This window comes from Notothenia coriiceps, unplaced genomic scaffold (genome assembly GCF_000735185.1).
Source record: "Notothenia coriiceps isolate Sejong01 unplaced genomic scaffold, NC01 NC01_scaffold00035949, whole genome shotgun sequence".
NCBI classification, from domain to species: domain Eukaryota; kingdom Metazoa; phylum Chordata; class Actinopteri; order Perciformes; family Nototheniidae; genus Notothenia; species Notothenia coriiceps.
The window spans coordinates 45,407-71,315 of record NW_011368650.1 but is presented as its reverse complement, the minus strand read 5'-3'; the positions used below and the strand labels follow the sequence as shown (position 1 = coordinate 71,315).

General features: G+C 41.0%; 2 protein-coding genes across 4 annotated transcripts; one reads left to right on the top strand and one right to left on the bottom strand.

Annotated features, from left to right (window-relative positions):
• The first annotated feature begins 982 nt into the window (after nucleotides 1-982).
• LOC104963304 (indian hedgehog B protein-like) lies at nucleotides 983-7,459 on the top strand. Its single transcript, XM_010791877.1, has 4 exons — nucleotides 983-1,807; nucleotides 3,060-3,217; nucleotides 3,489-3,592; nucleotides 5,357-7,459. Exons 1-4 carry the CDS (start codon nucleotides 1,502-1,504, stop codon nucleotides 6,103-6,105), a joined length of 1,317 nt encoding a protein of 438 aa, XP_010790179.1. The 5' UTR covers nucleotides 983-1,501; the 3' UTR covers nucleotides 6,106-7,459.
• A 690-nt stretch (nucleotides 7,460-8,149) lies between these two features.
• On the bottom strand, nucleotides 8,150-23,089 carry bin1a (bridging integrator 1a). 3 transcript variants are annotated; one of them, XM_010791874.1, is made up of 19 exons: nucleotides 22,766-23,089; nucleotides 21,832-21,912; nucleotides 21,540-21,594; nucleotides 21,344-21,438; nucleotides 20,568-20,663; nucleotides 20,321-20,431; nucleotides 20,139-20,231; nucleotides 19,861-19,946; nucleotides 19,608-19,683; nucleotides 19,127-19,191; nucleotides 18,480-18,524; nucleotides 17,559-17,634; nucleotides 17,006-17,128; nucleotides 15,295-15,315; nucleotides 12,485-12,907; nucleotides 11,878-11,931; nucleotides 11,262-11,336; nucleotides 11,039-11,140; nucleotides 8,150-10,904 (listed from the first exon to the last, which is right to left on the bottom strand). In XM_010791874.1, exons 1-19 carry the CDS (start codon nucleotides 22,850-22,852, stop codon nucleotides 10,803-10,805), a joined length of 1,866 nt encoding a protein of 621 aa, XP_010790176.1. In that variant the 5' UTR covers nucleotides 22,853-23,089; the 3' UTR covers nucleotides 8,150-10,802. The 3 variants fall into 3 exon arrangements, with proteins under 3 accessions (XP_010790176.1, XP_010790178.1, XP_010790177.1); XM_010791876.1 differs by lacking the exon at nucleotides 12,485-12,907; XM_010791875.1 differs by lacking the exon at nucleotides 18,480-18,524.
• Nucleotides 23,090-25,909: the final 2,820 nt, after the last annotated feature.

Sequence of the window (25,909 nt, the reverse complement as noted above, 5' to 3'; positions counted from 1 at the left end):
ACAAATAATAAAACATAAATTGTGGAAACCCTCAGCCTTGTACAGTTCACTTCATTCAAAGGAGCCTACCCTGAGAAACAGGGGTGAGACCACTGATTTTCTGCTGGCAAATATTTGAAGAGCTAATTTGGAGGGGTTGGGTTTGCTAGTGTGTATGTGTATGTATATGTGAATGTGTGTGTGTGTGTGTGTGTGTGTGTGTGTGTGTGTGTGTGTGTGTGTGTGTGTGTGTGTGTGCGTGTGTGTGTGTGTGTGTGTGTGTGGGTGTGTGTGGGTGTGTGTGTGTGTGTGTGTGTAAGCCACACACAGCGTGTCAGGGAGCCTGATGGCCAAAAGTTATTAAATTAAAGAAGTTTTTCTCAATTTTAGGAAACTGGCATACAGTTATTAATCATGTTGATTAATGAGGACAATCGTCTAGATAGGCAGCCAATCTTAGATTCAGTCAGTCTGTCAGTCAGCAAGTCAAACTGTCTGTTGGACTGTCAGGCTATCAGTTATTCAGCCAAGCAACGCTTCAGCTAGTCCACCTGCCAAACATCAGGAAATCAGTCCGTCTCACAGCTAGTAAATTACCCCATTAATATTCAGTCAACCAAACACCGGCCAGCCAGTCAACCAGTGACCCTTGATCATATTTTATATTGGGATGCAGCCAGGGGGAAAACACATCGATGGCTGCCTACTCCAGGAAATTGATTGGTTTAATTGATTGTGATAGTGTGTTGTTTACAGTTTATAACAAAAACAAAAACGAGGTCGTCCCCACGCGGAGCTCTCAAGGGCATAGACAGGCAAAGACAAGTGGAAATGTGAAGTGGCAGCAGTAAAGGGCAAAGCTTGTGTTTGCTGCTTGCCTGCCAGCAGAGTGTGGACAGGACTCTCCAGTGCACCCTGTGCCCGGGAGGGCGGGGTGGGTGGCAGAGTAGGGACAGAGGGAGAGAGGGAGAGGAGAGAGGAGGGCAGGACTGGCAGGGTGCGGTCTGAAGTGGCAACAGATCGTTTTGGATCACTCAAATCCTTTCAATTCAACTGGAAAGCTGCAGCTTGTTGCACGCCGGTCGCATGCAGAGACCAGCCAAGCAGCGGGTGAAAGTGGCCGGTGTTGTGAAAGTTTCACAGAGCAAAAGAAAAAGAGGGAGAGAAACCACAACACTGCAACTTGGATATCAGTAACCGCTCTCTCTCTTTAACTATCTCGCCCACCAAATCGACTTTGAACCTGCTTGTTTAAATACACGGACTTTACAGCCTACACACTTACTGTTGATTCTGTAAGGCGGAGGGAGCGAAGTTTCTCAATTGTGGGTCAATTTTTTGGAGCCGCTAAAAAACGTTTTGGTGTCCTCATGGTGCCTGGAGCTGCCGAGGTGAGCGTCGTTTATCCGAGTCTTTCGGACGTGATGTTGCGACTGTCACGGACGATGGAGTCGGGAACTGAGCCGGGGAGGTACTGAAGACATCTCTCTCCCCAGGGAGAGTCCTCCCTCCCCCCGGGGCGATGCGGATCTCCTTCATCCTCCTCACCACCTCTCTGTGTGCCTTGGTCCTCCTCCTCGCACCTGTCTCGGAGGGCTGCGGGCCGGGGAGGGGGTACGGCAAGAGGCGGCTCCCGAAGAAGCTCATCCCGCTTGACTACAAGCAATTCAGCCCCAAGGTAGCCGAGAAGACCCTGGGAGCCAGCGGGAGACCCGAGGGTAAAATAACGCGCAACTCCGAGCGCTTTAAAGAACTCACGCCGAATTACAACACAGATATTATCTTCAAAGATGAGGAGGACACGGGGGCTGACAGGCTCATGACCCAGGTAAGGAAGGAACGTGGATGGAAAGGCATGGGTGCAAACATCTTCCTCTGAGGCACTAAGATAGCTCGGTGTTCCTGTGTGCCATGTTGCTTCATAACTGGTGTATGCTGTTCATTGGCAACATTGAGAAGAATAAACGAATTTGCAATGTCAATTTTGGTTAATCATTGGAATGTGAAATGCACTATTCAGAATAGATTAGTCACTGTTGCATCCAATTGTCTCCTGAATGTTTGCTCTCTGTTAAATGTTTCAACCAAAATGATTGATTTCATTGACTCTCGGCTCTGGATTTTGCTCCATTTTTGGCTGCTGATATTGCCGTGATATATTGCCATTACTCCTGAGCTCAGCTTTGTTTTGTTGAGTAGACTCAGTACAATAATAAATTAGTTTATAAATAAGGGGATTGCGTAAAAAACATTAATCTTAGGGTCAAACCAAAGTCTATCTAGGATACATTTCATAACCAAAATCTTAATTTTAGTTTCACATAAAGGTATTTTTTTATATGTAGGCCAGTAAAAGAACGCACCGTTCACTAAAATGCAATTATAATTAAATACAATAATTAGTCAATTGTTTTCAGTGATGGAAATTGTCAATTATTTGCTATTAATGAGATTACATTTTCTTGTGTAAATATGTCTCCTTTAGCTTTGGACCGTACACTTTACATTAGTCACTGAAAAACTGCTAAATCATCCCAAGAACTCGTGGATAGTTGTGTGTACTTTGACCATTCACCTGACAACATTCACCTGACAGTGTTATAATAAGGCTATTGTCTACATGTCTACTAGTGTTTGAATATGTTAGTGAAGAGGTATGCCCTCATCACTTGTGAATGAACTAATGAACATGCTGTTTGCTTTGAGTAACTCTCACACTCCGTCTCTGTTCTTCCACTTTCTGTCGTTTTTTTCCCATCCCAACTTCCCTGTCCCCGTCTTAATGTGATTCACTGATGTCTCTGACTATCTGCTCCACCAAACACACACCCAAACACACACTCTCTCCACATTATATATATATATATTTCTTCCCCTGAACTTGGGCTTCTTTTTGTTGACTGTTTTGCTGAAACGATGCTTCATACGTAACCCACCAAACTCTTCCCATAACGTCCCTCTCTTCTCTTCTTCAGTTGGTCTTTACCTCCATCTGCTCTTATATGATAACCTTATTTCTTATCGTAGTGTTGGATTTGAACAGCTTTCCTTACTTTTCCCTCCATTTCCCTCTCTCTTAGCGTTGCAAAGACAAGTTAAACTCTCTGGCCATCTCTGTGATGAACATGTGGCCAGGTGTTAAGCTGAGAGTGACTGAGGGCTGGGATGAGGATGGTCATCATTCAGAAGACTCGTTGCACTATGAGGGACGTGCTTTGGATATCACCACATCAGACAGGTAGGAATGCATTTTGTGGTGGGAATAGCCCATTTCGACCAGTTATAATTGACACTGCTTATAGTAGGTCACTCAGTCAGTCAATCTATCAGTAATGTCATGAGTCAACCAACTATTCAGTGTTGTGTTTAAAGGTATTACAATGTAAAAATAATGTTTGAATGTCATTTGGAACATTTATGTTTTCTGTGCTTTTTGGAGAAATATGCAGTCAAACTCTGATTGAATTACATTAGGAGTTTACAATATATTTTGGTATTTTTATTTACAGGGACAGAAACAAGTATGGCATGTTGGCCCGGCTGGCAGTAGAAGCTGGATTTGACTGGGTCTACTACGAGTCCAAAGCCCACATTCACTGTAGCGTTAAGTCAGGTAAGATGGAACTGCTTTGTGTGTGTGTGTGTGTGTGTGTGTGTGTGTGTTTGTTTGTTTGTGTACGGCCTATTGGGAGCCAATCAAAGCAGGGTGTTGCACCTGTGCTCTCTTCTTGATCTCATCGTAAAGTGATCATTCTTTGTGATCGCACATTAGAAAGCTGTATGATTCGCAGATGAGGCTAGTGTAAAATTGATATTTTTGACATGGATGTAAACTATACTATGTGTAGTGTTAGGACAGAACATTCACTTATATAAAATAAATGGAACAGATAACATCTATTGTATATTTGACATTTTATCTGCCTCGCTTTTTATGCATTCCAATAATAGAGCCTTTTATTTTATCAAATGTTATTTCAAATCAGATACAGCCCTTAAGCAAACAATACTTGACCGCATTCCACCTCAAGCCATTCTAACCTGGGACATTTTAGAAACCCATTTACCCATGTCTAGTACTACCAGTTATTTGATGCCAAACTACATTCTAGCAGTCCATTGAGGTTAGAAGCTGTGAGATGATTAACTCTCCCTTTGTTTTGCTGTTGCTTTTCCTTCAGTAGGGTTCTCTCAGATCTCTTATCTAAGTCTTATCACCTCCCAGTCAAAGACCTCCTTCTCTGCAGCCCTCTGGCTTACAGAAACACACACCTTAGACAAATATTTGGCTGCTTTAAGACTGCTTTAACACAACCCTCCTTACACACACACACACACACACACACACGCACGCACGCACGCACGCACGCGCACACACGCACGCACGCACGCACGCACACACGCACACACACACACACACACAGACAGACAGACAGACAGACAGACAGACAGACAGACAGACAGACAGACAGACAGACAGACAGACACACACACATTCTTTCTTATTTAAAAAGATGTTGCCGTCAGTAAGGAATCAGCCTCATTACAATGTGCCAGTGCTCATTCTTGTGTGGAACCATTGGGAACGGTTTAAAGCACAACCTCTGCTGTAATCCAAACAACATCTAGACCCAGGTCTGAGTCTGTGTACCTTCCTGTTTCCCTGACCCCGGGCCGTGCTCAGACTGTGGTGATACAATCAGCTGGTTATCCATTAGCTCTCGCTGACTACCTCTTCTTGCCACCTCGTCTCACTGCGTCTTAAAGGGCCACCTTATACAGATTTACTCCGGATCAAATGTACATACTGGCCTGTCTTGGGCAGACAAGTGCTATACAGTACATGTGATAGTATAGTGAGGGGTCAAACTTCACATACCAGGAGTGCTTCCTTTTGACAATAGTTGCTTTATTATTCATTATACATTCTTCCGACCCCACCCCACACACAAACCAGTTGAAAGAGTTTTTCAAAGTATTCAAAAATAACATTTATTTCATTATAGTATAGTCGTAAATCAAATTAATTGTGGATGCATTTACACATATTCTTCTTAAGAGAGAGGGACTGAGGCAGACAGGAAAGCCAGGGTTTGAACATGAGTCACATTATATACATATGCTAACAATCTCCCGCTGATCCACTGAGATAAAGTTGTCCTTGGGTCAGTGTCAAAGTCTGGCCTGCTTTATAGATCACTCAGTGACCTACAACTGTTAGAACAATGTGCAGATGAAGCCGCTGTAGGGGTCCAAGTGCTGCTGTGCTTTTGCTCTTTTCGTAAGAGAAATTATCTTTTTTGTTTTTCTTTATTCTTCATAGACGTTAACACAAAGTTAAATCCAATAATCGATTTTTATTTTTGTATTTCTCCAGAACATTCTGTTGCCGCCAAAACCGGTGGCTGTTTCCCTGGCGATGCTCAGGTTATCCTCCAGGGCGGGGCTACTAAACAGATGCGTGACCTTCTCCCTGGTGACCGAGTCTTGGCCTCTTCAACGACAGATGGTCACGGCTCCCTGCTCTACAGTCCGGTCCTGTCCTTCCTGGACCACCAGCCCAACATCACAAAGATCTTTTACATCATTGGCACCAACAGAGGACTTAATATTACTCTCACAGCCGCTCACCTGATCTTTGTCACAGACTGCAGTGGTGAGCAGAGTGAGCCAAAGTGGGACAAGACAGCTGATGGGCCGCCACTAAAGGGCTCCATACAAAAGGACAGACCTCGCTGGGAAGCAGATCTGAGGACAGTGTTTGCCAGTGAAGTCCAGCCTGGACAGTGTGTACTTATATCACAAGGGAAAGTGGGCTCACATGCAGAACTTTCTGTAGTGAACTTTGTAGAAGAACAGAGGAACACCGGGCTGTATGCCCCACTAACCCAGCATGGCTCCATAGTGGTGAATGGTGTGCTAGCATCCTGCTATGCGGCTGTGGACAATCACCATTTGGCCCACTGGGCCCTTGCCCCACTGAGGGTCTTCTACAGCCTGATCGGACCCTCAGAACCTCAGACTGATGGCCTGCACTGGTACACTTGGCTTCTACAGAGGCTGGGGCAAATGCTATTGGGTGCTGGACACTTCCACCCCTTGGGGATCGAGCAAGCACAAAGATAGGAGCCACAGTGACATGGTACACTCTGATGACCTCTTTCACTTATTCAGGAGAAACAAAGCACAGATCAAGAATCATCAACAATTGGTTTTTACTTTACTTGCCTGTATTTGCTAAACATCAACAAACTCCTAATTGTCGTACATGTAATTGTGCAAAAGACTTTTACTTTGGGAAATTTAGGTTTCCTTCATTCCAAATGATTTAGATGACTGGAATGACAATCAAATTCCGTTCAAAAAAGGAAAAAAGGAGGAAGTGAAGACAATCAAGTTTCATTATTCCTTTGTACTGTATTTCATGTCCTACAATGTGTGAGATCACGCTTGGGTTTACTGATATAATAAGAGAACATTTTATGCATTTCACACATTTTTGGAACACCAAGATTCATAGAAAAAATGAAGGAAACATTTGAGGAGGAATGAAGAACATTGAGAAACCTAGTGACTGAACTAGGTGTGATTTGAAGCTCTATATGTACATAGGTATTTATTCTTTTAGGAATTGTTCAAATGTTCTGTCAGAATCATTCCTGAAGTCAATCCTCAGATTTTTTTTTACTTCTATTTTATCGAGCCGATACTGTATATTATAATTAATTTCCAAAATAATATTTAACTGGACCATGATGGAGGAAGTTCTGTGTATTTAAATGACAGAAAAATGATAATGGACACTGTGTGTATACTTACCAATGCAAGGCAAATGCATGGGTTAATAATGGACATGCTGTCAATCTGTTTTTCAAAGTATTTCATCTGCTTCATTATCTCAAAGGATTCATGTGGTTCATCTATACATCTTCATGTTTTTTTTTATCAGTTCTTTTATTTAAAATGTATTTTGTGACATGTTTTCATTATTTCAGGTTTTCAATTTCCGGTCAGTAGTATCTACTTAAGTTATACACAACACTCAGGCTGTATTCAACTACTGTATTAAGCAACAGCTGCATAATATTAAATTACAGATAGTTACTTGATAACTCTCCTTTGCATTGATTTATTTTGTATTCCACCCATCACAATATACGTAAGACCTAGATTCGCAAAGGTACAGCAATTCTGTTGTTGTAGTCAGCAGATGTGATGGATGGCTGAATGACAATTAATGTTTTTATATTACTATATTATGAGTGTTTGTTCAGGTTGTCACTTATTGAGCATATAAACTCAAACGTTGCTATCTAGGAGCTCCAAGGCGTTTCTCTATATGCCTTCTTAAAAACATTTGTCACATATGTATATTAAGCTATTGCTGGAGAGAATATTTAAAGATCTATTTTTTAGAAAATAATGTAAACTATTATTATTATTTGGCAACTCTGTTCATACAATTTGTATATGAAACATAAAGTTGTTGTTTTTAAACCCAATCTACTCTGTGCTTTATTTAATGGCAACATATTTATTAAAGATCTTACAGCATACATCATGAATACTGTTTACTCTATGTTATAAAGTCTTTATTTACTTAACGCTTGTTCTGACAGACAGGCCTGGGATTTATTTTTCTTCAGAAACACCAATGAGATAGCAGCTCTGTTTTGGACATGTGCTGATACTCATCTGTTACATGTTGATACGTGAAGCGCAATAAAAGTGAGCAATCGCTGTAAATAGTCATGAATTGCAACAGCTTGCACATTGTGAATGCAGCCTGTGGTTACAGGGTGGGCTGCTGCTTGGTTTCAGTACCACGGACAGCAGCACACAGTAACAACTCCTCTTTCATCCTCATGATGCCTGCATGCTTTTCTCCTTTTTTATTTTGGGTGGAGAGTAAGTCATTGAACACAGCACACCCTGCTGGATGCTTCAGTGTATGTATAGAAGACCTGGGTTGCGGTCAAATTGTCCAAAAATCAATGTCTTTTCCTAACCACTATTCCTTGACCTCTGAGTGAAACGTCACAGGATTAAGGAATAGTGGTTAGGATCATTCAAAAGGACTTAGGAAAAGACGACGAGGTTTCAAGAGAATCCGACTGCACTGACATCCGTTAGAAACCTTCTGAAAGTAGAACAAATAAATAAACCAAAGTAGATTCTATTTAATCTTTATTATTATTGGTCAGTTAGGTACAGGAAAAACCTTTTTGTCATATCCCATATCTCATCACAGGACACTTCATTATCCATACAGACAATAGAGAACCAGACCCAGATGAAACGCTCACCAAATTACATATGTTTAAAAATAAAAAATATGAAAGTGGTTAACCTAAATGTGCAGGTGATGTTCTCACATGTGAGGCTTCTTCAAATACATATGAAAAAATCATGCACATCTTAAGTTGTTTAAATACTGAAAACCATTACAAAAATGTGTCCATCTGAGTCTGGTGGTTTGTAGATGTTCTCTGTGTCCTGTCTCCATGTAATCATGTTTAGGTCTGTTTGGACCACGATACCCTGGAGACATTTTGAGGCAAGGCTGATGGATCACAGGCAATTATAATCAGGACTGATTTGAGAGGGAACGGTGGAAAAACACACATTATATATAACCACCCAGCCTCACTCTATTTAGAATAGCAAAATAAATAATACAAAATGAAGAAATTGCCTGTTTCAGCTGCCTCAAAAGTGACCAAAGTATCATCGTCTTAAATTAAGGGTGTTCACACAACAACACATGGGAATTCAGCATGCTCACAGTAACTCACATACAGATATGAATGTTTTTATAGAATATGTATCTGTCATCACAGCTTGGCAAAATTACACTTATACACAACAAATGCACAATAACACCTGGAACCATAATACCAGCCATTGGAAAAAGACCCAAATACGTTTGGGTTGGTCCAAAACTTCCAGCAAAACGAACTACCTCATTCCCTGGTAGGTGGTGGTGATATTGTTCAATAACAATAGCCTATAGATAAAGAATTGATGTTTTCAAACAACCCGTAAACACACACATACAACCGCACACAACCATTTTCTCGCACACTTATTAACAACATCATGAGCATCTCTTCTGAGTCAGTGACTGGATGCATGTGAGATTGTTTCGATGACCTACAGTAAGCGGCAATGTTGAGAGCAGTAAACCTGACAGAAGTACAAAACACTCCATAACATCCTACAGTAAGTTGGCAATTATGTTGACATATATATTAGGCTATATGTAATCATTGCTTGGCAGCATACAAAAATAAAAGAAGTTGCTCTGGTGCATATTCTGAATCATCTGCATTTGAGTTAGGGTGTCTCAATGCAAATGGAAGGATTTGTTTTCGGCACATTTTTCAAATGAGGCTGGCTCAGTTTATATATATTTGATTAGCTTTAAGGTGGACCATATCTGCCTTACTATTATACTACCAGTAGCAGCGTCTTTTTCTTGTCGTTTTTTTGTCCAGCTTTTAAGCGAGCCAGGCTAATGCATATTTGGAATCCCTTGTGAAAAAAAATCCTTGAAAATATTTGTTTACATGCCCACTCAACACAACTTCACACAAGTTCAAGCAACAAGGATTGAAAAAACATGACTGTCAAAGATGGAACCAGTTGTTTTTTTTCTACTCTATAGGGCTCTGTAAAAAGTATTTTTGTTGGAATTGTAAAGCATTTTAAATTGAATTCCTGCTGTCTTTAAGTAGATTGATGCCAGTTAAATGCATTGGTTTGGATTTTAACAACAGGTTTATAATCTATCACTATTCGATCTAAACCAAGACAACAACAAGGGGCCCATGTTCTAATGTTTCACGGGTAGATAATTAAATTAGGAATAAAACAAGGGCTGAATGTGTCCAACAGGCATTGTGACAGCAGCAGAGCCCCAGGACTAATTAGAGGGATTGTGGATCATTAAACAAGAAAGACTGGCATCTGAGATGTTTACCAGCCTGCTGCATGTAGCACATGGACATGTGTAAGAGAAATAAACGACAATTGATGGCTACACATGTGGCTAAAACAGGCCATTGCCAAAAATAGAAATGTGTTTCAACAACCCACTCTCATTAATGAGCGGCTAAATTCAGTCCCTGCTGTTGATGAGATTGCAAATGTTGTCACTTAGAACAATTTAGGGGAAATTGCCAGCTAGGATATGTGTTTACTTTTCAACTCTCCTTGGGGAACGTTTCTAAGCAGGACTCAGCTCAACTTTCTGTCAGCCTGGCTTACAACTACAATAACTACATGTTTCACTCTAAGGGATACTTTGCTACACTTGGCGTTGACTTCATAATTTTACACTGTTCTCTCAGTATCAGATGAACAAAAGCACCGCTCAAAAGACATTTTCTCTGTTGTGTCGGTGAAACAGGTCTTGGAAAGTTAATGATGAGACATGACTAAGAATAAAACGACATGAGGCAATTGCAGCAGTAGCCATTGCAGAGGCAACAATCCCTGCATCTATCTTGCGTGATCGGGATTCTCGAATCAATTCCGCCGGTGTGGTGTAGCAAAAGCAAGACAACAAAGAGGGGAACCAGTGAAATGGCCACTTCTGTAACTGTCATTTTGGCAGAAATCCACAGAAATGCCAAGGTCCACTTTTAGCACAGTGTAGCAGACCTTAGAAATGCACGATTTCAGCCAGGGCTGTGACAGCTCTGCTTCTATGGCCAAAGTCCTAGGAAAGGTAATATCGGGGCAAGAAAGGATAAGAAAGATTGAGGCAAGAGAAAGACAGATATGAAAAGGAAGCTGGAATGACGTCCTGTCCTCCTTCTTCACAGCCTCTGGGTGAAGTTCTCAGGGAATACTCCTTTAGCGGCATTTTCTTTGTTCTGCTTCCAGTCGTCCTCCTTCATTCCCATCAGCCACCCATCATCCTTAAAACACACACATCATGAATGAATGGTGTGTGTGTGTGTGTGTGTGTGTGTGTGTGTGTGTGTGTGTGTGTGTGTGTGTGTGTGTGTGTGTGTGTGTGTGTGTGTGTGTGAGTGTGAGTCTGTGTTTGTACCTGTTCATCAGGGTTTTCAAAGGAGATGACCAACACCACATCACCAGTCTTCATCTCCAGTTCGTCTGTGTCATTGGCAGCATAATCATGCATCACCAGGAGCTATATCACATAAATACTAGCATTAATGAAATCCATATATTCTGTATATATAAAAGATATGTTTGGGTTAAGTTAATGTTCGGCACTATTGAGATTTTTTCAATCTTGTATCCTGTTTTACCTTGAACAAAAAGCCAGGTGGAATGTCTTTGGGCTCTGATGCAACTTCTGTTGATGGTGCCGCTACTTCAGGCGTCTAGTAAAACAGAGGGCCTATTAACTGACATGTAGTGCACACTGAAAACACTTTCATCTTTTCTATGGGGAGAAATAATATCCCTCCGAAAGTCTACTTTTTTAAAAAGAGGATTTCACAAGAATATAGCAGCAGAATGTTCTAAAAAAAAAGGTCTGTAAATTGAAACTGCTGGAAACAGGATAATTTCAGAAAAGGCTTGAGGTTTAAATGTACTGGAAAAAGCATAAAATAAATAATGGTTTCAATTAAATGTAATGTGATGTCACAACATTTCCAGTACAGTTATTTTTTCCAATAATAAATGCAAACATAATGGATGAGATTGCTTGTAAATGAGATAACGAAGGATGCCATTCAGTCATACAAAGAAATGTTTAGTGGTTGTGTATGAATGGGTGTACAATTTGTAATACAACAATATATAATGTAACAATATGATTGACATCCAATGCTACATAATTATAATGATATCTGTCATTTTGCAATAAAAACACATTGGAACAGGTATTGAATGTTACAGTAGTTCCATTTTACATACCCCCTCTGCCGGGGCTTCCTCCTCTGGTGCTGCAGCAGCTGCTGCAGATTCACCCTGGGAGCAGAGAGACAAAGACAATACCAGAGAATGAGACTGGTGACATATTGAAACAAGGAGGAGGATAGAATGGAAGAAAGCAGAACAGACAGACAAGACAAAGACAGACAGAAAGGACAGGCCACACAGCCTAAACAGCAAAGTCCTGACTAATACAAGCAAGTATGTTGAATAGACGTTAAGCTTGGATACTAATGCAGAATTTCAGTATAGTTAAAGTGTTTGCCCAGAGTACTATGTGTGCGTGGATTAGTGATAAGCAGTGACTGGGATTAGTTGTGTGTATTGAGAAGCAGATGTATACACTAATCTCTTTCCCTCAGCAAATAATTTCCAACTTGCCCTTTGTCACAGTTAATGCATCCATGCTGCTGTTCCAGATGCATTCTAATGTTTTCTATCTCAAGATTTCTCCATCTTTCATCCACAATGTATATATCTACTATCTGTTTCTTTCCAGCACCCCATGCTCAAACCTCCTACTCCAAAAATCGATGCATCCACCATTTTTCGTCCGGATGCATCTCTCAATTTTTCTCTCTCCGGTTACCTGACCCTCTTCATCATCCACTGCAGCAGCAGCAGGTGTGGCTTCTTCCTCAGCCGCGTCAATGGGAGACTCAGCTGCCGGTGTTTGCGGGGGTGCCACCTCCTCCGGGGGGGCCACCTCCTCCAGAGGGGTCACCTCCACCGGGGGGGCCACCTCCTCTGTGGGGCCACCGTCGTCGCCCCAGTCCTCCTGGGCTTCAGCCTCAGGATAGTTATTAGCCTCATCCCCCCCTACCTCCTCAACCGGAGCCACGGGGTCAATGCGAACTGGAACTGTTCCGTCGTCCCCCCAGCCGTCTTGGGCAGCTGCTATGGGGTCATACCGGACAGGCTGCGCGCCATCATCCCCCCAGGCATTTACAGCAGCAATGACTGGGTCAAAGTGCGGCTCGACGTATTCTTCCTGGGCATCACTCTCCTCATGCTGAGCGGCAAGGGTCAGGTTTCAAGGGGGCAGAGGTCAAAAGAGATATTTAACCAAATGGTTGAAGACATTTTAAGGGACGGAAAGGCAAGGTATACGGGAGATTTAAGGCCAGATTTAAGGGTTTAGCATTTCAAATGATAAAAGGATTGGAAATAAGCAATACAAGAAAAAAGGGTAGGGCCAGAGTTACAAAATGGGTTAAGGGATATTTTTGATCAACAATAGATTAGGAAATTGACAGAGATATTAAAGGGATGATAAAGGGGTGCATATAGGCTAAGTATCCATATCGTGCTGTTTTTAGCGCCAGTATCTTTTGCTAATTGTTCCCAAAGAGGAGAGAGCGTATGGAACCACTTAGAAAAGCGCTGCAGGTGTTGTCACTCCTTCTTTTCAGACTAAACATGTAATACATCCGATTGATGCGCATGGTGAAAAAATAAAAAGATTAAATAAAATGCAAAGGGGAAATGCTAATCTATCATACAACGCCAGCAACAATGCCGATATGTTGTGAAAATAGTTTTCTAGAAAAAGGAAACCCACACAACCCAACACCAAAAGCACTTTTCTACAGGAAGAAAAAAAACACTATATGGACACGCACCCTTAATGTTGAGTTGTCATAAGGACAGATAATGTATTCAAAATGTAAAGTAGCTTAAAAGGACCATACTGGTGATTCTGTGTGCTTCAGCCCATTAACTAATCATTTTTGTATGCTTAATCTTCAAGCTAAGCCGTTAGCCCCTACCAAGGCAGTTAACATGGTAAGCATTAAACATGCTAATCATCAGCATGGTAGCATTTGTATTGTTAGCATGTTAGCATGGTGTAAGCATTTCACTCAAAGCACCACTGTTTTGAAAATGGTTGTCAGGTAATGTTGTAGGTTGTAGGTAATGGCTGATTAGTTAAAGAGCAAAAACCTAGTAAACCAGTAGAATGGCCTTTTAAAAGATTTAAACATGGATACGGGTCAGGGAGATGGCATGAAGCATTATTTAGGTTGATATTTTTAAAGAGAAAATAAGGGAATACGGAACAGTTTTGCTACATACTGTATGAGCTGAACCAGGCCATGAAAGATGCTAATTGACATTGATGGGAGGAGTTCAGCAGAAAGTGATCATCATCACCATCATCATAATCATGAGACCCAAGAAGAATGATGTAGGATAAACCTTTACAGAGAAGGTTCAGGTTAAAAAAAAAGAAAGACAGATGAAGATAAGGAAGGGTGGCAGCAGAAGGCAGAAACGCAAACACTGTCAGCCTTTTCCCATCAGAAAATAGATGTCGGATCTTCTGCGTGTAGTTTGCAGGTTTATATTCCCACGGCTATGTTCAGATGGAGAAAGAGGAAGGAAGCTTTGTAAGAGTAGAAGTGTCATTCCTTTCTGAGCTATCACTGCTTTGCCTCAAGCTCTGATACAGCAGAGTTGTATGTTTGTTGAGACACGTCTCTCTTACAGGAATAGGGATGAACGGAAAGGTTAGTTAATGGTCGGAATGTCACAAGGCTTTGTGAAGTTGCCCACTAGCCCTTATGAGTTTACCAGTCTCATTTCCATGAAACGATCCAGTGAGAACATGGGCAACTTCACTCAACTTTCAGAACAAAACCATTCCCTGTGTGTCACATGGAGCATGGAGCTATCATGTAAAGGCTGTACATGTACTGCGACATGTAAACACACAGGAAGGAGGGGGAACAGAAAGAAAGGAGGTTGATTCAGTTACAAATCATTTCACAAAGAGCTTTTAAATGTATAATTACATTTATGCTAAGGGTGTGTGATTTGTGTTATCTTTTATCAGTGGTGTCTCACAATAAATAATGTATTCTGTTTACATACTGTGCCTTCCAAACCTATAGTAATGTGAAAGAGAGAGCTCCTAAAAGAGGATTGCACATCAGACACCATTTGTGTTTAATTTCATAAATTAAATATACTGATTATAACAATGTAAAATGTCAATTTGAAACTGAATTGACCCGAGCTCATTCCCAGGTTCTATTTGTGCTGTACAACAATCACTTCAGTGTTTAGTGTTATCACATCAAAGCACTGCAGACACAAAGATGACGCACAAACAGATTTGGAACGGACAAATGATAGAGATACATTCAGGAAAAGCTTCTTTCTATAGAGTAGTCGCCATTATAGAAGTCCCTGCTAAGCATGTTGTGCCTGTGCCAGCCAGCACAGGGACCCTGGGGCTTGTATAATGGCTACATTAGTAGTAAATGTAAGCAAGGACACACAAATGAATGGTAGTATGAAATCAAATGAGAGTATGCTGATGAAGATGATGATCATAATGATTATTATATATTTTGCACATGAAGAACACAAGTAGGATGAGGATGATATGCTTACCCATGAGTCCCAGTTTGCAGGCTTTGAAAAAACAGAAGATGCAACACATTAATAACTAAATTGTGTTTTAAAGTAGATATTCTAGTTGCAATACCCATGCTCCAAAGCTACAAGCCCAGAGCAACAGATCTCCAGCAGAACAGGAAAGCAGAGAATCGGTTTAATAAGTAAAGATTGAAGTAATAAATGCAAAGAGGGGCCACTGTCATATGTTTATTGGACATGCCACCCACAGAGTGAGTCAAATGTGGGAGAAAATGCATTAAGAAAACCTTTGTAGTCTAATTTATTGTTTAAATTAGCTGTTGCACATGAAAATGTCAAAGAGTCAACACAAAACCCCATTTTTGTCATTGTCATGTGACAGCCTTGAACATTTTAGTCAGGGGTTGTTTACTGAACTCTATGTACTCTATATTCAAGAACACTTGAACGATAACAGGTCAATTGTGAATGATACATGTGTTTATGTTAGTGCTTTAATGCTGTAAATCGAATGAATCACTTCACTACATACAGAAATATCACAACCACAAAAGATCCAGACGTTGTCATCTATCTATCTCCAGGACGTTCTGCTCTGATTAGGGTCACTTTGCTCTGTTAACTACTGATTGGGTCATGGAACACAGTAGGCCACAAACCATTAATCTATCAGGTATAATAATGCTTAAAGAAAACCAAACCTGGATCAAACAACAGCTGAACATATCTTAGGTAAAATAACACAAAGTGTACTTCTTTATCTGACTTTCTAAGTATCGTAAGTAACTGTTTGTTTCCCATCTGTATGCTAAACGTATGTCCTTCCAGTATCTAAACCCACATTCTGTAGTGCAGTTTGGAAGAGAGAGAAGTAAGAGCAGAGCAGGGCTGTAGTCTTCATGCCATGACTGGTCTGTGGATAGAGCTGAAGCAGGAAGAAGTGGTCACTAAAAGCAGGTTTCTACAGATCGTCATGCCAACCTCTACCTCTTGTTTAGTCAATTAGAAAGCCAGCAACACCTCAAACTATGCCAAGCTTACTAAGTGATTTTAAATATGTATCCAGTCTAATCAAGCTTGTTTCAATATATTTAAAGTCAAACATTGCACCGGAACTGGAAATGTTGTTGGCTAAAAGAAAACGTTATCATCAATACCAATAAAACAATGACTTTAAAACATTTCTGAATACAAAATCAAATCTCTTGTGAAGCTTGGCTTTTCTTGCAGAGGAGGGTCTCTGCAACCTATATGTGCGTGCTGTAAATGATCCACCTGTGTGACCGTGGAGGCTTTGGTTGTTGCACTGAAAGAGTCCGGGTCCATGTCCAGCAGGCTGCTCGCTGCAGGACTGTCACACTGATAACAACAGAAACACGAGGGCTCATTGGCTAACTGAGCGCACAGAGGGTCAAGAGACAGGCACACGAGATGGCAAAGAAGAATCAAATAGGATGGAATAGAATAGATTGGAATAGATCAGAAAATAATAAATTAGAATAGAAGTAATATAATGGAATGGTAAAGTATAGAGTATGGTGGGATAAAAAACAGTATGGTGTGGAATAGATTAGAAACTAATAGAATATGGGATAGAATGGAAGCAAAAAGAATAGAATAGAATCAGATAGAATAGCAGACGTAGAAGGAGGGCCAGACTCTGACCTGTGCTGGAGAGTTACAAGTTAAAAGGCTGTCTGTTTGTAGACAGCAGCCGCTCACTCACCTCTGTAGGGGAGGTGACGCTGATATCAGGAGCCGCTGCAGCATCAAACATGCTGATGATGTTCTCTGTTTTCAACTCCTTACAGGGGGTCACCTTGGGGGGAGGAGGCATTGCAGGCCTCAGCTGAAACAGAGAGAGAGAGAGAGGCTCAAATTCGGTCTGCATTTTAGGATGGTTTAAGATATTTCAATGTATTTATTTCAAAGTTTACACCGGAAGAAAATGTATCACATCTATTTCAAGAGTCCCAGTTGCTCAGGGGAGGGAAGTGAATCAAAAGTGATTAGAAGTATGTTGTTTAATGTTTCTAAATTATTAGACAGTATGCTGGAGTGTGTTTGTTGTTTTCCAAAATTAGATTTAAAAATCTCAAACTCAGAAGACAAACATGTTCATGTGTCATAGCAGGAAGAGCACAGAAGTAACTGGTTATATCTCCTACATTAAAAGCATCCCACATTTCTGTTCTGAGTCACACCTGTGTTAAGAAAATAATTCAGACACAACGCCAAATAAAGAGACAGCCTCAGTCTGTTTGTTGAAGTTTGTTTACCTTGGATGGGGATTTGGGGATTGGCGGTGGTCCTCCAGGCCTGAGACTGTGGTTAGCTGCTTCTTTCCCACTCGCACTGAGTAAAGGAGAGAGATAGAAAAGACAGACGGATTACAGAGAAAGTAACAAGGAAGGCAAACGCTGTGAGAGAAAGGTCGAGCAAAGGTTGAAAGATGCCGCTAAAAGCTACCACAACTTGAGAGGTGACGAGGCATGCTGTACAAGGGTCTGAACAAAAGCTGTTGTTGCAAGAGCTTTCATGCAAAAAGTGAGTCTTCCGTCCTCTCGTTTCCTCCCTCCATCCCATGCAAGCAGGCTTTGTCGGTGCTTCGAGTAAATCCTCACAAGCGCTCAGTGTTAGAAGCATTCACTGTGATATTACTATATTCTAAAGCTGGCAAAACAGCCCCAGAAAATAAGAGTTGAAAAACCTCAAATGTAATGCTAGACCAGGCAATTCTGTATATCGGACTGTTCAAATCGCAGGAGGTAAAAACTCAAGAGGGTACAATTTAGTCTCGTGGTTTGTTATTAGCAGGTTTATGTTCATTAAGAAATAACAGACGAAGTGAAACAGAGGGTTTAGACTTGGGACCAAGAAACTGATTTACTGTAGGTCACTTGGCCGCCTAGTGTGTTCACCCAGCCATGTATATTACTACTCAGTACCTTGGGTATTAGAGTTGTATTGTTGCGTAACAGTGTTGCCAGGTGCAGCGTTTAACATGCAGTTTTGCTCAACTCTTATATCTGGGTGCACAGCTCTACCATCTGTGTTTCTGTGAATTCACGTCACAACGAAGCACTACTTCTCCTTCAAACCTGCAGACTGACTGACAGACAGACAGCTGGACAGACAGGTCAGTCGGACAGACAGACAACAGTTGTGTCACCATGGTTACCACAGTGGCTGTAGGTTACCTCCTATTTGTTCCTGACGATGAGGCGCCGCGGGATTCTGTCTTTCTGAAAGGGGGGTTCAGGGATGGCTCCAGGTTAATGCATGCCTCATTGTTTGTGTATTCCTGTAGCTTAACATGTTTTTAAGAATGATGTTTTGATCCATATGTTTTGTATGTGATTGTTAGAAATAACATAACCGCGTAGTTCACTGCTGATTCAACTTCCAATGCAGCACAGTGTATTCATAAGGCACGATGAATTGTGTGCTCTCAAGAAGTTTAAATATTTGCGTACATTTCTGAAAAGATATTTGCCCATTTCTAGAAGGTGCCATAAATATGCAACCAAGCAAGTATTTTCTTTGGTGGCTGATGACTAACCGGTCAGTGATTGACTGATGAGGCTCAGCGTTTCACACAAACACATGTGTTCAGGCAGACTAGGGATATGTTGGAATTGCCCAAATGTAACTGGGTTTTCACCTTAGGGCGATATTTACAAAATATCTCAGTACTTTTGAGTACTGAATAGCATCACTGTTACCTGAACATGTGCTGATATTCATAGATTATATTGAATACCTACGTATATGCTGAAAATATACCTTGCTGCTTTATTTTGTGAATCTCTTCAGAATTGATATGTTGGATGTTTAAGGAACCAACCTGCTTGCTGCCTCTGTGCCTCTATCCTCCAAAGTATCCAAGACGTCATACAAATCCTGATCCAACTGTAGAGGGGGAAAGACGATGGGTTAGATATAACAATACCTACATTACATCCTCATCGTCCTACACTTTTGTGGCACGATCAATGCACATTCTTTGAGAAAAATCATGACAATGTGTTTTCTGCTCTTCTGGCTCTGTAATATCATCTTCTAGATTCTGCAAAGTGTGAATGTCTGCCACGGCTTGTTTGCATCATCATGTCCAAATTCAGATAGAAACCATAGAAAATAATCTCTCTGCATTCAGTTAAAACCCAATGTCTGCAATATGTTTTTTTTAGATTAATTTGCTGATGTTGTTTAATAGTGCACTGTTGACATTCTTCATCAACTGTTATCTGGCGTAACAAGTCAATGTGTGTTTCCCAGTGTTTATCTAAATCCAGCATTAGCAGAGGTCTATACACAAGACTCACCCGGCCGATTTCCTTGTGAAACTTCTCCTCAAAACCAGACAAACTCTGAAAGGTGCTGACATAAAACCCGACACGACTAAAAAGGGAGAAGAAGAAAGGGAGAAAGTCAGTATTGATTGCATGATTGTCTTGACTTAGTTTAACAGCGTGTAATGGTAAGCAATGCAACATGGATGTAAGTGAAATGTAATTACAGCGTCCATCTATCAGCGGGAGAATCAATTTCTCCAGACACTCATACACACGTACGCACCTGTTCCAGAGTGAAGGTAATTCCTCTTGCAAGTCAATATTAATCTCCTCAAACACCTTCTGGGCTCTATCCAACTCTTCTTCAGCCTGAAACAAACAAACAAACAAACACACACACAGTTACATACCACTGTATATGTTTGTGTGTGTAGCATTCCCTAACATTCTTCAACATGGTTTGTCTCAAGTTGTTATCGCATTTTTATGTTACCTTCATACATATATGACAGTACTGTAGCAAATGGCAGGAATAGAAAGTAATGAAAGATTGTTGTGTACCTGGCTCCTGGACAGACTGCTCTGGGCAACATTGTGTGCAGACAAGATACCCTGAGCCCAACCTGGAGTGGCCCTCTCCAACAAGGACGACGGCTGGAAGAAAAACCAAGAAAACAACATGGAAAAAGTGATATTTATATTTATATAATTGCACATAGTGCCAGGTTTTAAAATGAGTTTACCTTGGTGATTTTAATGCCCCCGTCCTTTTTCTTGGTCTTGTGTGTGGTAGCATAGTTGTGCCTGGCACTGTCGTAATCCACCAGCTTCCTGTCCCTCTTAGCTATACGTGACTGAGCAGAAAAGGGCAGAGCACATAGTCGTGTTACGTGTCTTCACCTGCAAGGAACCGTCTGTTTTCATCTTCCAAACATTCACTTGTTTCTCAGCACTAATATTGGGTTAACATTTATGGACCACACAGCTTACCTTGATATCAGGGAACTGGCCCAGGTAGGTATCCATGGAGATGAGGGCATGATCGACCAACTTCTGATGGTAGTCAGTCCACAGCACATCGCAGTCCTGTAGCATGGATGGACATAATTGTACCATACACACAATGAGAGATTAAAGAGGATACATTGGGTTCGCTCTTTTATTAACAGGCTGTTATTGCGTGTTTTAAGGTCGCATTATGCCCCCCTGGATGTATTTGTCCACCATTTTTGATTACATTCCAGTAGCTCTGTTGCCAAATCTTGGCTCATGGTTCGTTATCTAAATTAAGAACGGCATTAAAACCCTTTTTACTGATTGCAGAATCTTGTAGCAGCTAGCTCGTGGGAGATTTGTCGCATTAGAACCATTAACCAAAATGTCATTTCAATTGTAATATACTTAAAAGCGTCGGAGGAAAATCTAAAGAGCTACTCAACATTTATCACAAGAGATTGTAATGTATAATTTGGCTCTTTCTGCCAAGAGGACACAATCTCACACTGAGTAAAAATTGTCTCTAAAGAGAGCCATGCACACACACACACAAACAGACACACACACACACACACACACACACACACACACACACACACACACACACACACACACACACACACACACACACACACACACAGACAATCAACTGATATTCTTTAATAAGAAAAGTGTCTGTGACCTCTACAGGGAAATCAGTGTGTCCTCACACTCTCAGAGATGCAGGCAATCTCTGTTTATTAAACACCTCCATGAAAAGAGTTTCTCACCTCCGCAATGGAATCCACCTCCTTCTTGCCGTACCACTCCGGCTCATACATGTCAGCCAAACACCCCTGCACGTTTTTGGAGGACTCGTGCATGGCTGAGGAGATACACATACATTAGTGGAACACCTGTGTATTTGTTCCTCTTCTATTGTGTGTTTATATGTACAGCATGCAAGTACATGGTTGTGTGTGTCACCTTTTACTGCTTCCAGGTATGCCCTTAGGTCCCTTTGCAGTTTGCTGCCTTCAGTCTTAGGGTGAAACACAAAACATGGGGCTCAGAACACAAAACATCCCAGTGAGGAGACACATTCTCTAACGGTTAGCTACATCATTTAAAATCAGCAAACGCTAACCTGTTATACCAAATGCTAAATTCAGTTGGCATAATATTAATAATTATATTTGGACAGCAGCTTTATTGATTTCCAGGCAAATGTACATTATAGCTCCATACTAAAAAGTACCATTCATTGGACTGTACTCACATATTGTTTGTTGAAGTTGATCACTTCTTCCTCAAAAGCAATATCTTTGGTCTCATCAGCTTTGCCAAGCTTCTGAAGAACCTGTCAGTCAAACCCATGATAACATTAATGACAATACTGAGGGTAAGGTTAGCAATTTATACTAAACATTCATCAGATTTCCTGTCTTGATCTCTCAATGTTTTCAACCGTAATATACATGTCTCTTTTATTGTACGCGCAATGGGAACACAAGATAAACAAATACTGTTTAATCTTCTAAAAGGTAAGCAGAAATAAGTCACATTGTCAGTATATCATGTATAGAAGCATGCCTTATACCACATCACGTCACATCTTGTTAATTCAATGGCATTCACACATTGTTAACGCACACTGGGTTTACAGGGGCATCATTATCGGTTTGCTCTCTGCCTGTCTCTATTTAACCCTACAGCAAATGATGCATTATGATAGAATAGCGCCCCCTGCCCTTTATTCCGAAAACAACGCGCAGGTGCATGAACGCATTGACTAGGCCTCACATCTGCCATCTATACAGAACGTATTGCAGCATGGGTAATACGCTACCCATCATCGTACTGCTAGAAAAACGAAAGACAGTGTTTCTGCAGCCACCATCTCTGTGACAAGCTGTCAATGAAATACCCAAAGGATTTAAAATGCCTGAAACCTTCCAGTTATGTGCTAAATTATGAGCAGGGTTATATAGTATATCTCGCTGCAATATGCACGTGCCCGCTGCATGACATTGAGTTCAGAAACGATGTGTTTAAAGAGGATATCCCCATCCCCAAATACAGCATCCCTGCTCCTATGAGGATGTCGTGATGCGACACTGCGCCTCGGTGGAGGATGCGGCACTGCTGCTTCGCGGCTTGTAGGCCTGCATTGTAATTCCCTATACATTTACACATTAGTGAGCACGTCTTACCTTTTCTTGGGCTCTCGTCAGTTTTTTCTGAACGTTGCTGGCCACTTTCCCTGCGGTCAGCCCCTTCCCCAAATTCAACTCAGCCATCTTATAGCGTAGATCTTTCTTTGGATGCGGGAAGGAAGGAAATAAGAGCAATAACGATCGGATGGACCGCTACGGCGACCGTTGAGGCAAATTCATCAATGTCCAGTGGAGAAATATTTGGTGATAAATGTAATTATGGGATGTTATGATTGTATCTCTAGGAGGATGTGGATGCAGAAAGCTAAGCTGTATTCTCAAATGTTGAGCTGCTGTGTGCGCGTCCGTGACAGAAGAGGATGCTGTCAGAGATGCTCTTAAAGGCACAGATGCTGCTGCGCGTCCACAAGGGGAAGATAAACGAGACTACGAGCTACATTATGAGCACAATCTGCTGTTTTCAATATTATTTTACAATTTCCACAAACAAATATATATTTGTTGATCTTTGAAATGTAGTGGTTTTTTACCTTGAAGATTGCTTGAATACATATGATCATTTAGTCTTTCATTGATCAATGAATCCATGTTTAATACATACCAGCAGTCACAGTGTACAGTATAGCCAAAAACGCATTGTAAAAATAATAAGAAATCAGACCTTCTAGACAACTGTCTATTAACGTTTCACAGGTCCAACTGTCCTAATATGATATTATATCGTTACATAACACATGCAGTGACATGGACCTTTAAGAGTAGGATATTTCACTATAAAAGGAAGGTCAGAAATCAAGTGAATCATCAAGTAATCACTCCTAGACACTAAGAAAAACAAATGTAGGTTTCGAGAATTAAGTTTATTGTTTTTTTTCCTGCAGCTGTTAATGTATGGAGCTATTTCAGGGTCATAAGCTTTAATCATTCAAAAAAATACAATTTATTTGAAAGTCCAAGTTTTCATCCTGAACTTTGAAAAATACAATGTTGTATTCAAAACAAAAAAAAGTATTTGAAACAATTTTTCAGGTTGAATATTATTTTGATTCAGTTCAGCAATTTTCTTTAATAAAATATTTATTTTCATATTTGACTTTTATACATATTTTCATATTTGAATACTTGTTTTTTTCAGTTTTAGATTTTACGTTTTCAGATTCCAAACAATTATTTTTTCGGTTTCAAATCTTTTTTTTTCAGGTTTCAATCTTTTTTTCGCCTTCAGATCGTTTTTCACTTTCAGATCTTTTTTTTTCGCTTTCAGATCTTTTTTTTTCGCTTTCAGACTTTTGACCCTGATATTGCTTCGGGGGTCGGGGCTTAGCAAAGAGTAGTTTGGCTCCCTGAGTGGGTGACAGGCCTCCCTCTGTCATGATGCCTTCATGGATGTTAGGTAGCGCAATAAATACAACTACACACTTTCTATACACAATACTCCCGTGATTGGTGGTAAACAAAACTGATACCAGCATCAAAGTTCCGTTAAGCGAGCTGTTGAGCATCGTAGTTGGCAACAATCAAGGTATAAGAGCAATAAACTGTGCTAGAATCTGAAATCACGTATCCGCAATCAAGCGTTGTCCTTCCCCACTTCCACGTAGCTCCATGAACGCAGCATAGTATTGGCTTGGTTTTTGCGATCAGAATCTGAATAGGCTACCTTTATTAGTCCCACGGATACATTTACATTGTTACAGCAGACAAGAGCCAAATACAGCTTAATGTTACCTAAAGCATGCATACAAAAAGTATTAAAGATTAAAAAAAGAAATTATATAGCCTATATTTTTTAAGTTACACATTTTACATAATACACACCCTGTGACAGTCCTGTGGATTTAGCAGCCAGGTATATATTGCAGTTTTTAACGGCATATATATATTGCACATACTGCAAATATTGCACATAGTTGGTATTTATCAACAAGAGGTGTTATAGTCTGTGTTGTTTTGTGCGGGGTCTACTAGGGGCTGTGCTGGTGTATAGTCTGACCGCTGCAGGAAGGAAGGACCTGCGGTATCTCTCCGTGAGACAGCGGGGGATGGCGTCAGGTCCACCAGAACAACCTGCTGGCTCGTTGCGAATACGTAATTTCACATTCTAACACAGTTTATTTGTACTTGATTGTTGCCAACTACGATGCTCAACAGCTCGCTTAACGGAACTTTGACGCTGGTCTCAGTTTTCTAACATCCATGAAGGCAACATGACAGAGGGAGGCCTGTCACTCAGGATGCCAAACTACTCTTTGGTAAGCCCCGCCCCCCCCAAGCAATATCAGGGCCAAAAGTTTGAAAGCGAAAAAAAAAGATCTAAAAGCGAAAAAAAAGATCTGAAAGTGAAAAACGATCTGAAGGTGAAAAGCAATGTGAAACCTGAAAAAACAAGATTTGAAACTGAAAAAATAATTGTTTTGAATCTGAAAACGAAAAATCTGTGCTGAAAAAAATAAGGATTCAAAGTGAAATCTGAAAATAAATATATTATTCAAAAAAATTGCTGAACTGAATCAAAATCATATTCAACCTGAACAATTATTGAAACACTTTTTTTTGTTGTTTGAATAAATCTTTGTATTTTTCAAAGTTCAGGATAAAAACATGAACTTTCAAATAAATTGTGAGTCAGTAGTTTTCCGCCTTGGCTTTAAGTGTAAAGATTTACTGCGGCAAACCCTTAGCTTTACAACCTTGGCGCACGCTTGGCCTTGGCGCAAGAGACCATGGGGTTGGGATGAGTGCCTCACGGGATAAAAGCCCTGTGAAAAAAGTGAAAAGGGGGATAAAATTGGGCGCCAAAACTAATAAATAATAAAAAGCCGATAAAGTGGGGCCCAAAGATGGCCCCTGTGACCGGGGACCAGAGCCCACGGAGGGGTGCCCGGACGACACGTCGGGGGGGGTGAGTAGGTATATAATTGCCTACCAACTGGTACCCGTAAAAAGAGGAGAGGAAGAGTGACTAGCTTACCGTTTGCGCTGGGTGACCAGCCCTCCCGGAGGCGCGACCGGGCCGGATCACCGGCGCACGAGAACGCCAGCCAAGGAGGCTGACGCCCCCAAAGCTGAGACTACCAGCCCCCCACACGGAACGGCAACCACCCCTGAAGTGAGACGCACGAGAGAAGGAAGGGCCCGGCCAATACCTCGATAACGTCCGCAGTAATTCAAACTGTAAAA